The sequence below is a fragment of the Phyllobates terribilis genome, unplaced genomic scaffold (assembly GCF_046119375.1).
Source record: "Phyllobates terribilis strain yellow unplaced genomic scaffold, ASM4611937v1 Scaffold_7__3_contigs__length_470593459, whole genome shotgun sequence".
In the NCBI taxonomy this organism is placed as follows: Eukaryota; Metazoa; Chordata; class Amphibia; order Anura; family Dendrobatidae; genus Phyllobates; species Phyllobates terribilis.
Genome location: NW_027362767.1, coordinates 452983606 through 453000194, shown reverse-complemented (window position 1 = coordinate 453000194; position 16589 = coordinate 452983606). Strand labels below are relative to the sequence as shown.

Sequence of the window (16589 nt, the reverse complement as noted above, 5' to 3'; positions counted from 1 at the left end):
GATCCTTTTACATCAATTACTGCAGAGGTCCCCAACCGCCGGTCCGCGGACCAGGACCGGGCCGTTGGGGTTTTTCAGCCGGTCTGGCGGCGCCGCTGACAGTTGTAGAGGATCAGCAGGGAGAAAGCCAGCATGTGATCAGTAGCCTATAAGAAAAGAGGAGGAGGGACTGGCAGTGAATAGATAATTAGCGATGCGGCCCTACTCGCAGAATGTGCTCAGGCAGGAGCAGGGAGAAGCAGGTCATGTGTGTCCAGCGCTCCTTCCCCTCCTGCTAGCTGCGAGTTGGAGGGGGAGGGGCTCTGGATGCTAATGGGCAGCTAGATATGACGTCAGGTGTCCCACCCTTATGACTCCTGGAGCTGTGTTCTGGTGTCGTGCGGCCCAGCAGCAGATTTTCTGGTTAAAGTGAAAAAAGCAAATAACAGTGAAAATTCATAGCAGCAGTGGCTGTGTCCAGTAGCAGCAGTAGTGGTCATCATCATCATCAGTGCCCGTCTCCAGTAGCAGCAGTAGTGGTGGTCATCATCATCAGTGCCCGTCTCCAGTAGCAGCAGTAGTGGTGGTCATCATCATCAGTGCCCGTCTCCAGTAGCAGCAGTAGTGGTCATCATCATCATCAGTGCCCGTCTCCAGTAGCAGCAGTAGTGGTGGTCATCATCATCAGTGCCCGTCTCCAGTAGCAGTAGCCATCTTTCTGTGTTAGGGGCCCACTACGCCTTCACCTCTAACCCTTGTAAAATGAGTAAAAAACAAACATCACTGAAGAGCTTCTTTGAAAAGGAAGAAAGACCCAATGAGACAGATGAAGACTCCATGACTGCTAAAAAAAAGAAAGCTGCATTTAAAAGAAAATACAATGAGTCCTACTTAAATGATGGGTTCATCGCAACTGGCGATTCACATGCCCCAAGCCCACTCTGTCTGATATGTGGCGACCGGCTGTCCAACGAGGCCATGAAGCCTTCAAAACTGGTTCGCCACTTACAGACCAAGCACCCTGCATCAAAAGACAAGCCTTTGGAGTTTTTTGAAAGAAAAAAACGCGAACACGAAGGACAGAAGCAATTATTGAAGGCCACCACATCAACAAATGTGTCTGCTCTGAGAGCATCATTCTTAGTGGCTAACCGCATTGCCAAGGCTGAGAAGCCCTTCACTATTGGTGAAGAGTTGATCCTGCCTGCCGCTAAGAACATTTGCCAGGAACTTTTAGGAGAGGCTGCGGTTAAAAAAGTGGCACAGGTTCCTCTTTCAGCGAGCACGGTCAGTAGACGAATTAATGAAATAGCAGAAGACATCGAGGTACAATTGTTGGAGAGGATTAATGCGTCACCATGGTACGCAATCCAGGTTGACGAGTCTACTGACGTTGACAACAAGGCAATGATGCTGGTTTATGTGCGATATATTTTTCAGGAGGATGTGCATGAGGATATGTTATGTGCATTATTGTTGCCAGCCAACACCACAGGTGCAGAACTATTCAAGTCTTTGGATGATTACATATCAGGAAACCTAAACTGGTCATTTTGTGTCGGTATATGCACAGACGGAGCAGCTGCCATGACGGGACGGCTTTCTGGTTTAACTACCCGGGTCAAAGAGGTTGCGTCTGAATGCGAGTCTACGCACTGTGTCATCCATAGAGAAATGCTGGCAAGCCGAAAAATGTCACCTGAACTTAACAGCGTTTTGCAAGATGTGATTAAAGTTATTAATCACATAAAAGCACGTGCCCTTAACTCACGTCTGTTCGAGCAGCTCTGTGAGGAGATGGACGCGGAGCACAAACGTCTTCTCCTACACACAGAAGTCAGATGGCTTTCTAAAGGTAGAGCACTGGCCAGAGTTTTTGAGTTACGAGACCCGCTTTATAGATTTCTTTTAGAAAAAGAATCGCCACTTGCAGCACATTTCAGTAGTAAGGAATGGGTCACAAAACTTGCTTACTTATGTGACATATTCAACTTTTTGAACGAACTTAATCTGTCACTTCAGCGGAGAATGACAACTGCCTTCAAGTTGGCAGATAAAGTTGCTGCATTTAAAGCCAAACTGGAAGTGTGGGGACGGCGAGTGAGAACAGGGATATTTGACATGTTTCAAACATTAGCAGGAATTTTGGAAGAGACCGAGCCTGAGCCTTCATTCTCCCAGCTGGTGCATGATCACCTATCTCAGCTTTCAGAAGAGTTTGAGCGCTATTTTCCGACCACAAAAGACCCACGAACTAGGAAGGAATGGATTCGCAACCCATTTGTGAACAAGCCAGGTGAATCGACCTTGTCCGTGCTTGAAGAAGACCAACTGCTTGAGATTGCAAATGATGGTAGCCTTAAAAGTATGTTTGAGACTTCAAATCTCCCAACATTCTGGATTAAAGTCAAGGCTGAATATCCTGGGATCGCCACCAAAGCACTGAAAACTCTGCTTCCTTTTCCAACATCCTATCTTTGTGAAACTGGGTTTTCTGCCATGACAACAGCAAAAACGAGATTACGGAGTAGACTGGACATAAGGAACACACTTCGGGTTTCACTGTCTCCCATCACCCCTAGATGGGACCGTCTTGTTGCAGGAAAACAAGCCCAGTGCTCCCACTCATTCTGAACCTATGGTAAGTTGAACCACATTCTCATTATAAATGTCATAATTATATGATAAGTATGCACTAAGCTCCACCCCTCCATAACCCCACCCACATATGACCAAAGCCCCGCCCCCACCCCCACCGGGCCATTGAAAACTGGTCTTGCTTAAAGCCGGTCCCTGGTGCAAAAAAGTTTGCCGACCACTGGTCTAGGGGACCCTTTTATAGCCAAAATCACGGCCCTGTATCGCAATACGTCACCTAGGCTGAAGATGAATGGAACTGTAGCACCCTGAGGGCTCGGTTGCTACAGAGGTATTGCACCTCACCCAGAGGTGTGATATCTCACTCTCAGGTAAGGATGGAGTGTGGATTAGGACCCGACACCTGCATGCATTACACCACATTGCCGTGGGGCAGGGTGACCAATATGCCCCTGAGATGGGCACGACAGTCCCTGTCTCTGGCTGGAGTGGGGGGAGGGAACACTGAGGAAGGGGAACCCTGTAGTGCAGGAGCAGGGAGGAAGCAGTTCCTGGGTGCATTGAGAAGGGAGTATAAAAGGTGGGCACCATCTTAGATCAGTGCAGAGAAGTCTGAGCAGAAGTGACAGGGAGCAGGGGCTCTGCATGAGCTCTGCTCTGGAGGCGGGCCTAGTAACAGAGTCCCAGGCCTGGAAGAGGGAGAAGGAAGGAAGAGGAGCGGAGAAGGCTCCAGGAACGAGGAACGAAGGGATCCCAGGGGTGCGGACGGGTGAGTCGCCACCGCACGCCCAAATCCACCTGCGTGGAGGGGTCAGACCAAAGGGGGAGACCGGTCCCCGAAACTAGTGGAGGCAGGAAACGACCCTCAGCTAGAAACCGGAGGCTCTGACATTTTATGTGGCGCAGCCCCTCGCTACACCCGCTAGGAAGGCACCACATAGGGTCAGGGAAACTGGCGCCAAGTTTACCAAGAGGAGGACCGAGGCAGCCGGACAGAAGGGTTGGTAAGAAAGGCCAGACAAAGGACACACAAAGAGGGTCCTGTGAAGCGCTCCAAAGTTATCTGGGAGTTGTCTGAGCCCCTCACCTGGTGAGCACAGTACGACGTGGGCAGCCGTTACCTGCAGATGTGGTCTGGATAATAAGAACTGTGAGTAAAGGCCCTGGACTGCATCACTGACTCCGTGTCGTTACTGCTGCTGCCCTGCACCATCACCCCCATCCTCCGCATACACTGCCCTGAGGCTATACTCCTCCCGTGGGGAGTTATGCTACGCTCTGCTGCACCCACAACACCAGCCTCAGCGGTCTGCCCTGCAGCGGCGGTTCACTCTGACCGCAATCCACGGGTGGCGTAGTCGGACATTTAAACATCAAAACCACATAAATAGTTCCGCCACTGGTTTGACCACCCTGAGCCACGGAACCAGGTCGCCGCCACGAAGACTACAACCACCAGCATCCACCAAAAAGGGTCCGGCTCCGGGTGTCCCAAGGCCCAGGGGGTACATCAGAACATTTTCATCACCTTTCACAATCACCAATGGGACAAGGCAGGGATGTCCTCTGTCCCCTCTCTTATACATCCTAGTGACGGAGCACCTGCTCTCATCAATTCGCCATAACCCCAATATTAGGTGGATTGAGGTGGGAGGCACCGAGTACAAGTGCTCTCTATTTGCTGATGATGTCCTAGTATATATCACTCAATCACATATATCCATCCATGCTGTTATGGCTGAAATAGATCACTTTGTTACATGGTCAAATTTTAAAATCAATGCAGCGAAGTCTGAGGCCCTCGATGTCTCCCTCCCCAAATCCATATAGGATTCCATCCAATCCAACTTTCCCTTTGCCTGGCCCTCACAGGGTATCAAATACTTAGGAATTCCTATTCATAGAGACCTCTCCCATCTATGTTATCTTAATTTTGGGCCCTTTATTGAACAACTCCATAGAGACCACGGTTGGCAAGTTAGAACTGTAAGATTCACTACGTGAACCACTGGTGTTTTGTGGAAAAGCACATGTACACTGTGTTCCAAATTATTATGCAAAAAGTGTTTAGGAGTGATAAGGGAAGAATTTGTTTGTTTGTCAGTTAAACTCATTGATGGTGATGTGTGTCAGGGCTCTTTATATCACTGTAAGCAATTGCAGACACCTGTGCTAATTAGTTTGGCAGGTGTGTCCAATGAAAGGCAAGACTACTTAAGAAGGCTGTCCCACATTATTAAGCAGCCTACATTTTCTGCCAAAATGGGAAAGAAAAAGGATGTGTCGGCTGCTGAGAAGCAACAAATTGTGGAGTGTTTAGGTCAAGGCATGACTACAATCAACATTGTGCGATGATCAGGATGAAGTGTCTTGGCAATCAAGAAGTATGTAGCTGATTCACAGTACACATGTGTGCGTGCTGATAAGGGCAAATTGAGGACTCTTTCCTACAGGCAATTACGTCAGGTTAAAAGAGCAGCGGCAAAAAAGCCTTGTCATAGCAGCAGACAAGTTTTTGAAGCTGCTGGTGCCTCCAACGTCCCCCGAACAACAAGATGCAGGGTCCTTCAGAGGTTTGCAGCTGTGCATACGCCATCCTGTCGACCTCCTCTATCCACTTCACACAAGCAGAAACGGCTCCAGTGGGCCAAACAATACATGAAGACTGATTTCAAAACTGTTTTGTTCACGGATGAGTGCCGTGCAGCGCTCGATGGTCCAGATGGATGGAGTGGAGGATGGCTGGTTGATGGACACCCCACGCAAACACGGCTACAGCGCCAACAAGGAGGAGGTGGAGTAATGTTTTGGGCTGGAATCATGGGGAGAGAGATTGTCGGCCCCTTTAGGATCCCTGAAGGGGTAAAGATGAACTCCATAATGTATGTGGAGTTTCTCAAACAGCACTTCCTGCCATGGTTCAAGAAGAAGAACCGTGTATTTCACAGCAAGATCATTTTTTTGCATGATAATGCACCATCTCATGCTGCACATAAAACATCTGCATCTCTGGCTGATATGGGCATAAAAGGGGACAAACTTATGGTGTGACCCCCATGCTCCCCTGACCTCTACCCCATTCAGAACCTCTGGAGCATCATCAAAAGGAGTGTCTATGATGGCGGGAGGCAGTTCACATCTAAGCAACAGCTCTGGGAGGGTATTCTGTCCTCATGCAAAACAATTGAAGCAGAAACCATCCAAAACCTGACAAATTCAATGGACGAGAGAGTTCAGAAGCTCCTTTTGAACAAGGGGTCCTATGTGAAAATGTAACATCACCTAGAATAAAGTTTTGAGTTGAAAACTGTTTGATTTCAGTTTCTAATAACCTGCTAATGCTTATAATTTCAAAAATGACCATTTTTTTGGTCTTTATTAAAATGAAAAGGTTGATCGAAGAGTGTGGGGGATCTAAGAGTGTGGCAACCCAGTAGTCAGGATTACTTCGAATTCTGACAATCTGAGGGTCATGTTGCAGGTAGTGCAGCAAGAAGGCACTTATGTGTCTTGCGCATCTCGGAGCCCCAAAATAATTTTCCGGGCTAGATGCAGCTAAAAATTATTATTAATTTTAAATCTGGTGGAGCTTAGTATAGATGGCCTAATAGGATCAGTGCTGCACACTGCTACAAAGCCCAAATTATTTTCCAGCCAAGATACACATAAACATGATTAGTAATTTTAAATCTGGTGGGGCTTAGTATAGATGGCCTAATAGAATCAGTACTGCACACTGCTACAAAGCCCAAATTATTTTCCAGCCAAGATACACATAAACATGATTAGTAATTTTAAATCTGGTGGGGCTTAGTATAGATGGCCTAATAGAATCAGTACTGCACACTGCTACAAAGCCCAAATTATTTTCCAGCCAAGATACAGATAAACATGATTAGTAATTTTAAAGCTTAAAACGGTTGGTAGGGTGATTTTAACCAATCATCAAGCTTTTACTCCCCCCAGGATGACACAGGGGTAGAAAAGTCGTTTCGGATCGATGATTTGTTCATCTTTATGAACGTGAGTCTGTCTACATTATCAGTGGAGAGCCGCGTGCGCTTATCTGTCAGCACACCACCAGCAGCGCTGAACACACGTTCAGACAGAACGCTGGCTGCGGGGCATGACAAGATCTCCAAGGCGTAAGTGGCTAGCTCCGGCCATTTATCCAGATTGGAAGCCCAAAAAGAGCAAGGGTCCAGTGACACAGTCATGGCTTCAATGTTTACTTGGAGATACTCCTGTACCATCGTCTCTAGGCGTTGACTATGTGTCAGACTTCTTGTCTCCTGTGGCCTTGCAAAGGATGGGCTAAAAAAGTGGTGAAATGATTCCGCAAAATTGATGTTACCAGCAGATACTGTGGTTCTGTTACGGTTTGAGTGCTGAACACTCGACGGTCCCACGGTTGGCAAGTTGGAATTGTGAGATTCACTACGTGCACCACTGGTGTTTTGTGGAAAAGCACATGTAAGATTCTGGAACAGTCTCTGCTGATACTCCTGCATGCGTGCATCCCTTTCTATGGCAAGAATAATTTCTGCAAATTTACTTTTGTACCGGGGATCTAACAGTGTGGCAACCCAGTAGTCAGGATTATTTCTAATTCTCACAATTCGAGGGTCATGTTGCAGGTAGTGCAGCAAAAAGGCACTCATGTGTGTTGCGCATCCAGGAGCACCAAGTCCCTGTTGTGTTGGTGGCGAGGTAACAATCATGCTTCCTTCCTCTGTCCTCTCCCCCCAACCTCGCACAACAGAAATGTGATCAAGGTCTCCCTCATCTGATGAGTCTTCCATCAGTTCGTCCTCCACTTCTTCCTGGGCTCCTGCACCTTCCTCACTAGTTTGGCTGCTACCATGCGCCCTGGTAAAACCATCTCCCCCACCCTCACATGCCTGCCGCCTTGGTGCTGCCGACCGTCTGGACCTTGCAGATGTTAGCCCTTCCGCATACAACTCCTCCTCCTCTACTTCCTCCACCTCCTCTTGTGCCACCACCTGACTCCGAATTCTGTTTAACATGTGCTCCAGCATGTAAATCACCGGAATAGTCATGCTGATAATGGCATCGTCAGCACTAAACATCTTCGTCGCCATTTCAAAACTGTGCAGAAGGGTGCATAGGTCCCTGATCTGAGACCACTCCTCCAGCGTGATTTGCCCCACCTCTGGATCTCGTTGGCCCAGGCTATACGTCAGAACGTATTGCACCAGGGCTTGTCAGTGCTGCCACAGTCGCTGCAACATGTGCAGAGTTCAATTCCACCGGGTAGGCACATCGCATTTTAGCCGGTGAAGTGGCAGGCCCAACGACTTCTGTAGAGATGTAAGTCGCTGAACTGCGGGATGCGAACGGCGGAAGTGAGCACACAGCGACCGTGCCCTCTGCAGAAGGCCATCTTGTCTGGGATAGTGGGCTAAAAATTGCTGGACAACCAGGTTCAACACGTGAGCCATACAAGGCACGTGTGTGACATTGCCCCGGCGAAGGGCCGCACCCAGGTTTGCAGCATTGTCGCACACGGCCTTCCCTGGTTTCAGGTCCAGTGGAGACAAACATTCATGAAATTGGTTCTCCAGAGCTGACCACAACTCCTCAGCTGTGTGACTCACATTTCCCAGACATTTCAAAGTAAAAACCGCCTGATGACGTTGAGCCCTGCTGCCAGCATAGTAAGGAGGTGTGCAGGATCCCTTCTGCGCAGTTAGAAAGCTTGTGGCATGACCAGACAGGCTTTGGGTGCAGGTGGAGGACCGAGAGGAGGTTGAGGAGGCAGAAGCAGTGGAGGAACTTTGAGATAAAGAGGATTGACGCACAACTCGTGGGGACGGCAAGACTTGGACAGCAGCCCCTTGTCCTGCTGTCACCAAAGTTACCCAGTGCCCAGTCAGCGACATGTAACGCCCCTGTCCATGCCTACTCGTCCAAGTGTCTGTGGTGAAATGCACCCTGTCACACACAGAGTTTCTCAAAGAAGCGGTGATGTTGTGTGCGACATGCTGGTGGAGCGCAGGCACACCTTTCTTTGAGAAGTAGTGCCGACTGGGCATCTGGTACTAGGGCACTGCGACGGACATAAGGTCTCGAAAATCCTCTGTGTCCACCAGGCGGAAAGGCAGCATTTCTGTAGCCAAGAGCTTGCAGATGGTGAAATTCAACCTCTTAGCTTTCTCATGGCTAGGAGGAAATGGTCTTTTACTTGTTCACATCTGAGGGACCGAGGGCTGGCTATTGTGCTTAGACGGGGTTGATAAGGGTGTCCCCGGCAAACTGCCGGTCTGTGAGGAAGATGCAGGCGGACATGTTAGGTTGCCTTGATCCAAAGGTGGTGCTATCGATGTCGGACAGCGCTCAACACCAGCTGGTGTTACCACCTCCAAAGAAAATGATGACCTGCCAATCACGCTGGCTGTTGCGGGTAAAGAGGTGGCAGGTCTGCGTCCCAAAACAGGTGTGACTGCTGTCCCCCCCGTCACAGAGGATGAAGAGGCCGCGGATGCACAAGATATGGCAGACGGTGGTTGGCCCGGCCGGCTAGGCCGCATTGTAGCACAGTGAGCTTCCCACTGCAACTTATGCTTCATGTCCATGTGCCGGTTCATGCATGAAGTACTCAAACTATGTATTTTTTGGCCTCTACTTAGCTTTTGCTGACAAATGTTACAGATAACACGAGTTGGGTCATCTTTATCGATCTGAAAAAATGCCCAGGCTATGCAAGGCTTAGCACCCATGCGACCTGAAGAGCCACCACGACTTGTGGTGAGAGGCAGAGTTGTGTTTGAGGATGCAGTTGTTGACGTGCTTCCAGTACTACGTCTCTGTCCAGGAAGGCGCAACCTGACCTCGTCGTCACTAGCATCCTCCTCCACCTCCTCTGCTGACCTCATCTCTTGGCTGACTGTGGGTTGACAGTAAGTGGGATCTCCAACCTCATCATCATCACCCTGTGTGTTATCACACCCGTCGTCCTCAGAGCCAACCTGTTCCTGCCCTGACAAAAAACTAAAGTTGTCGCTCCAATCAGGTATTTGAGTCTCATCATCGTCTTCCTCATTGTCTCCACCAACAGGAGTTACAGTTTGGGAATGAGGGTCTATATTATGGTCAGAACCTTCTGCGTCTGGTCCTGGATCCGACTCATAAAGATTCTGGGCATCAGTGCAGATCATTTCCTCGTCTGGATTCACAGAAGCGCTGGAGTCGACCTCTGATTCCCAGGCTATAGTATGAGTAAACAGCTCTGCAGACTCAACCATCTGTTCTACCTCATACTCAGACGGGCAGCTGGAGATTTGGGAGCTGTGAGGAAGCAAGTGCGATTTGGGTGACACCTTTGAGGACTGGAGTATTTGTGATGTTGAAGTTGATGTGGAGGAGAGCCCACTTAAAGGAGCACTTGATATCCGTTGAAGCACCTGCTGTTTTTGTGCCTCATCTGGAATTTGTAGCGATTGGCGTGGCCGTAAGAAAGGGATCTTATCACATTGTCCGCTAAAAGAAGTAGACATCTTAGTTTGGCTGGAAGATGGTCTTTCTTCTGCAGATGTTACTGTTGCTTTAACACCTACCCCACGGACACAACCTTTTTTCCCCTTCCCAACACGCCTATTCCCCTTTCCACCAGCAGCAGGCCTTTTTCCACTCATTTTGGTGGTTAACTAATTCACAACTCTGGAGTTGTTTGCACAAAAAAACAATGGATGGTAACCGAGCAGAGCTGAGTGGCCAAACTGTGGTATTAGGCCAAAACTATTGGCTGGGTTAGATGCAGAAAAAAATTATATTCAATTTGCAACCTGATGGAGATCAGTATAGATGGACTAATAGACCAAGTCCCACACACTGCTAGAAGGCCAAATATTTTTTCAGAGCTAGATGCAGAAAAAAATTATATTCAGTTTGCAACCTGATGTAGGTCAGTATAGATGGACTAATAGAACAAGTCCCACACACTGCTAGAAGGCCAAATATTTTTTCAGAGCTAGATGCAGATAAAAATTATTTTTAATTTGCAACCTGATGGAGGTCAGTATAGATGGACTAATAGAACAAGTCCCACACACAGCTAGAAGCCCAAATATTTTTTCAGAGCTAGATGCAGATAAAAATTATTTTTAATTTGCAACCTGATGGAGGTCAGTATAGATGGACTAATAGACCAAGTCCCACACACTGCTAGAAGCCCAAATATTTTTTCAGAGCTAGATGCAGAAAAAAATTATATTCAGTTTGCAACCTGATGGAGGTCAGTATAGATGGACTAATAGAACAAGTCCCACACACAGCTAGAAGCCCAAATATTTTTTCAGAGCTAGATGCAGATAAAAATTATTTTTAATTTGCAACCTGATGGAGGTCAGTATAGATGGACTAATAGACCAAGTCCCACACACTGCTAGAAGGCCAAATATTTTTTCAGAGCTAGATGCTTAAAAAAATTATATTCAATTTGCAACCTGATGGAGGTCAGTATAGATGGACTAATAGAACAAGTCCCACACACTGCTAGAAGCCGAAATAGTTTTTCAGAGGTAGATGCAGAAAAAAATTATATTCAATTTGCAACCTGATGGAGGTCAGTATAGATGGACTAATAGAACAAGTCCCACACACTGCTAGAAGCCCAAATATTTTTTCAGAGGTAGATGCAGAAAAAAATTATATTCAGTTTGCAACCTGATGGAGGTCAGTATAGATGGACTAGTAGAACAAGTCCCACACACTGCTAGAAGGCCAAATATTTTTTCAGAGCTAGATGCAGATAAAAATTATTTTTAATTTGCAACCTGATGGAGGTCAGTATAGATGGACTAATAGACCAAGTCCCACACACTGCTAGAAGCCCAAATATTTTTTCAGAGCTAGATGCAGAAAAAAATTATATTCAGTTTGCAACCTGATGGAGGTCAGTATAGATGGACTAATAGAGAAAGTCCCACACACTGCTAGAAGGCCAAATATTTTTTCAGAGCTAGATGCAGAAAAAAATTATATTCAGTTTGCAACCTGATGGAGGTCAGTATAGATGGACTAATAGAACAAGTCCCTCACACAGCTAGAAGCCCAAATATTTTTTCAGAGCTAGATGCAGAAAAAAATTATATTCAGTTTGCAACCTGATGGAGGTCAGTATAGATGGACTAATAGAGAAAGTCCCACACACTGCTAGAAGCCCAAATATTTTTTCAGAGCTAGATGCAGATAAAAATTATTTTTAATTTGCAACCTGATGGAGGTCAGTATAGATGGACTAATAGAATGATGCTATGCCCAAAAGGTTTTTCTTCACTAGGTGCAGTAAAAAAATTGGTATTCTATACACAGGTGGTGTAGCTTGCAACACAGATAGGCTACTCCACTGACTAACACACTCTGCAATAGGCCAAAAAGGATTAGCTTTGCTAGATTCAGCCAAATGCTGTGAAAAAAACTTGCACAGCACTGGCACAGACCTGCCTGGCAAAAACTGACAGGAACTGATGTAACTTAGTCCTGAAAAGGACGGCAATTACAATTAGTCTTTACTCCCAACCTATCTATTTAAGAGCACAGACCTGCCTGATAAAAGTCGTAGGAAATGATGTAACCTAGTCCTTAAAAGGACTGCAATCACAACTATTCCCTACTCCCAAGCTATCTGTAGATTTGTGCGAAAATTGGCTTGAAATTAACAAGGTATAGCGCACACAGCAACAGCGGTGCCGTCTAACACGCAGCTGCAGCAGTGAGAAAATGGTGGCGACGGGGAAGATGGCTGGGTCTTATAGGGCAAGGACATGTGACATACACTGCCAATGACACATGCCCTTGCTTGTGTGAAAAAAAGCACTTCGCTCCGTGTGTGCGCTGCTGATAGGCTGACAGATTGCACCTCCCCACTGTAAATGCGGGAAAGAGAAAAAAAAATGGAGATCTTCATTATTCCTGCAGAGATCCATCCCCTGCCCCTCCCCCCGCCCCGCTGTACACTCAAACTGCGTATTAACATTAATTTTCATCATTACTGAGAAAAAATCCAGTTATGATTTTGGTGCAAGAACAGTTATCGAACATAACCTCGAACAGCCGAATTTTTCTCAAATTGTTTGTGTTCGCCGAACGGCTCGAACACCGCCCAAAACAGCTCGAATTTGAGATTGGCGAACAGTTCGAGTAGAACAACGCTCATCTCTAGTAATGACTCTATATAATAGATCCCACTGTGTGTAATGACTCTATATAATAGATCCCTCTGTGTGTAATGACTCTATATAATACATCCCTCTGTGTGTAATGACTCTATATAATACATCCCTCTGTGTGTAATGACTCTATATAATAGATCGCTCTGTGTGTAATGACTCTATATAATAGATCCCTCTGTGTGTAATGACTCTATATAATAGATCCCTGTGTGTGTAATGACTCTATATAATAGATCCCTCTGTGTGGAATGACTCTATGTAATAGATCCATCTGTGTGTAGTGACTCTATATAATAGATCCCTCTGTGTGTAATAACTCTATATAATAGATCCCTCTGTGTGTAATGACTATATAATAGATCCCTCTGTGTGTAATGACTCTATATAATAGATCCCTCTGTGTGGAATGACTCTATATAATAGATCCCTCGGTGTGGAATGACTCTATATAATAGATCCCTCTGTGTGGAATGACTCTATGTAATAGATCCATCTGTGTGGAATGACTCTATATAATAGATCCCTCTGTGTGGAATGACTCTATATAATAGATCCCTCTGTGTGGAATGACTCTATGTAATAGATCCATCTGTGTGTAGTGACTCTATATAATAGATCCCTCTGTGTGTAATGACTCTATATAATAGATCCCTCTGTGTGTAATGACTCTATAATAGATCACTCTGTGTGTAATGACTCTATATAATAGATCCCTCTGTGTGTAATGACTCTATATAATAGATCCCTCTGTCTGTAATGACTCTATATAATAGATCCCTCTGTCTGTAATGACTCTATATAATAGATCCCTCTGTGTGTAATGACTCTATATAATAGATCCCTCTGTGTGTAATGACTCTATATAATAGGTCCCTCTGTGTGTAATGACTCTATATAATAGATCCCTCTGTGTGTAATGACTCTATATAATAGATCCCTCTGTGTGGAATGACTCTATATAATAGATCCCTCGGTGTGGAATGACTCTATATAATAGATCCCTCTGTGTGGAATGACTCTATATAATAGATCCCTCGGTGTGGAATGACTCTATATAATAGATCCCTCTGTGTGGAATGACTCTATGTAATAGATCCATCTGTGTGTAGTGACTCTATATAATAGATCCCTCTGTGTGTAATGACTCTATATAATAGATCCCTCTGTGTGTAATGACTCTATAATAGATCCCTCTGTGTGTAATGACTCTATATAATAGATCCCTCTGTCTGTAATGACTCTATATAATAGATCCCTCTGTCTGTAATGACTCTATATAATAGATCCCTCTGTGTGTAATGACTCTATATAATAGATCCCTCTGTGTGTAACGACTCTATATAATAGATCGCTCTGTGTGTAATGACTCTATATAATAGATCCCTCTGTGTGTAATGACTCTATATAATAGATCCCTCTGTCTGTAATGACTATATAATAGATCCCTCTGTGTGGAATGACTCTATATAATAGATCCCTCTGTGTGGAATGACTCTATATAATAGATCCCTCTGTGTGGAATGACTCTATGTAATAGATCCATCTGTGTGTAGTGACTCTATATAATAGATCCCTCTGTGTGTAATGACTCTATATAATAGATCCCTCTGTGTGTAATGACTATAATAGATCACTCTGTGTGTAATGACTCTATATAATAGATCCCTCTGTGTGTAATGACTCTATATAATAGATCCCTCTGTCTGTAATGACTCTATATAATAGATCCCTCTGTCTGTAATGACTCTATATAATAGATCCCTCTGTGTGTAATGACTCTATATAATAGATCCCTCTGTGTGTAATGACTCTATATAATAGATCCCTCTGTGTGTAATGACTCTATATAATAGATCCCTCTGTGTGTAATGACTCTATATAATAGATCCCTCTGTGTGGAATGACTCTATATAATAGATCCCTCGGTGTGGAATGACTCTATATAATAGATCCCTCGGTGTGGAATGACTCTATATAATAGATCCCTCGGTGTGGAATGACTCTATATAATAGATCCCTCTGTGTGGAATGACTCTATGTAATAGATCCATCTGTGTGTAGTGACTCTATATAATAGATCCCTCTGTGTGTAATGACTCTATATAATAGATCCCTCTGTGTGTAATGACTCTATAATAGATCCCTCTGTGTGTAATGACTCTATATAATAGATCCCTCTGTCTGTAATGACTCTATATAATAGATCCCTCTGTGTGTAATGACTCTATATAATAGATCCCTCTGTGTGTAATGACTCTATATAATAGATCCCTCTGTGTGTAACGACTCTATATAATAGATCGCTCTGTGTGTAATGACTCTATATAATAGATCCCTCTGTGTGTAATGACTCTATATAATAGATCCCTCTGTCTGTAATGACTATATAATAGATCCCTCTGTGTGGAATGACTCTATATAATAGATCCCTCTGTGTGGAATGACTCTATATAATAGATCCATCTGTGTGTAGTGACTCTATATAATAGATCCCTCTGTGTGTAATGACTCTATAATAGATCACTCTGTGTGTAATGACTCTATATAATAGATCCCTCTGTGTGTAATGACTCTATATAATAGATCCCTCTGTCTGTAATGACTCTATATAATAGATCCCTCTGTCTGTAATGACTCTATATAATAGATCCCTCTGTGTGTATTGACTCTATATAATAGACCCCTCTGTGTGTAATGACTCTATATAATAGATCATTCTGTGTGTAATGACTCTATATAATAGACTCCTCTGTGTGTAATGACTCTATATAATAGACCCCTCTGTGTGTAATGACTCTATATAATAGATCACTCTGCGTGTAATGACTCTATATAATAGATCCCTCTGTGTGTAATGACTCTATATAATAGATCCCTCTGTGTGTAATGACTCTATATAATAGATCCCTCTGTGTGTAATGACTCTATATAATAGATCCCTCTGTGTGTAATGACTCTATATAATATAGGAGTGTCACTTTTTGTATTGAAGATCTGAAATAAAGTAACTTTTTGATGATCTTGTAGTTTTATGAGTTGCTCCTGTACATAGAGCAGGTGACATATAACTCCAGCCCAAGTGACATCACCAGTGTTTTGGGGGTCGGTCTCTGTGATGGGGGCACTTATATTGTATTGGTCCTATAAAACACACGACCTGAAAGACTGATGACCAGATCGCAGCAAAGCAGAATGCAGGAAACCCGGGAAAATGGCTAAATAGGTGTCACAGGGGGCAATAAGTAGCCATGGGCCCCAAGACAAAACTAGGGCCTCACTCAGCAATGAGCACAATAGCCCATTTACCAAGGCCGGCTATAGGGAGGAAAGCAGATACTTGGAGGGATTTGTGCCAAATTTTCCACCTATTTATTAGAACGAAGAAAATTGTGTTACAGGGTCAGGATAGGGTTAAAAATCTTGTAACTTTATTTGTAGCAAAAAATATATAAAAACATCACCATAGGTCACGACCCTAACCAGAATAATGTTTAACCGCAATTGCGTTTCAGACTTGTATCTTTAGTTATTGCAATAGGATCGGACAGATACACAATTCCAGCTAAAGGGAATCTGTCAGAAGGTTTTGCTATGTAATCCGAGATCAGCATGATGTAGGGGCAGAGAGCCTGATTCCAGCTATGTATCACTTAGTAGACTGCTTGGTGCAGTTTTGATAGAATCCCTGCTTTCTCTGTTGTAAATGAAGCAGTGCTCAGAATGTTAAGCCCTGTGTAACCCCGCCCACGCTGGCAGATCCCTGTGTACAAACTGCAAATCAGTGGTGAGGGCGGGGTTACACAGATGAGCCTGACTGGC

At 44.8% G+C, this 16589-nt stretch overlaps 1 protein-coding gene across 1 annotated transcript in view; it reads left to right on the top strand.

Annotated features, from left to right (window-relative positions):
* The first annotated feature begins 741 nt into the window (after window positions 1-741).
* The window catches only part of LOC141155611 (SCAN domain-containing protein 3-like), a 40724-nt gene continuing 24876 nt past the window's right edge, over window positions 742-16589 (top strand). The window contains exon 1 of the mRNA XM_073642479.1: window positions 742-2535. Coding sequence (XP_073498580.1) covers window positions 742-2535 — 1794 coding nt within the window. The remainder of the gene's footprint in view (window positions 2536-16589) is intronic.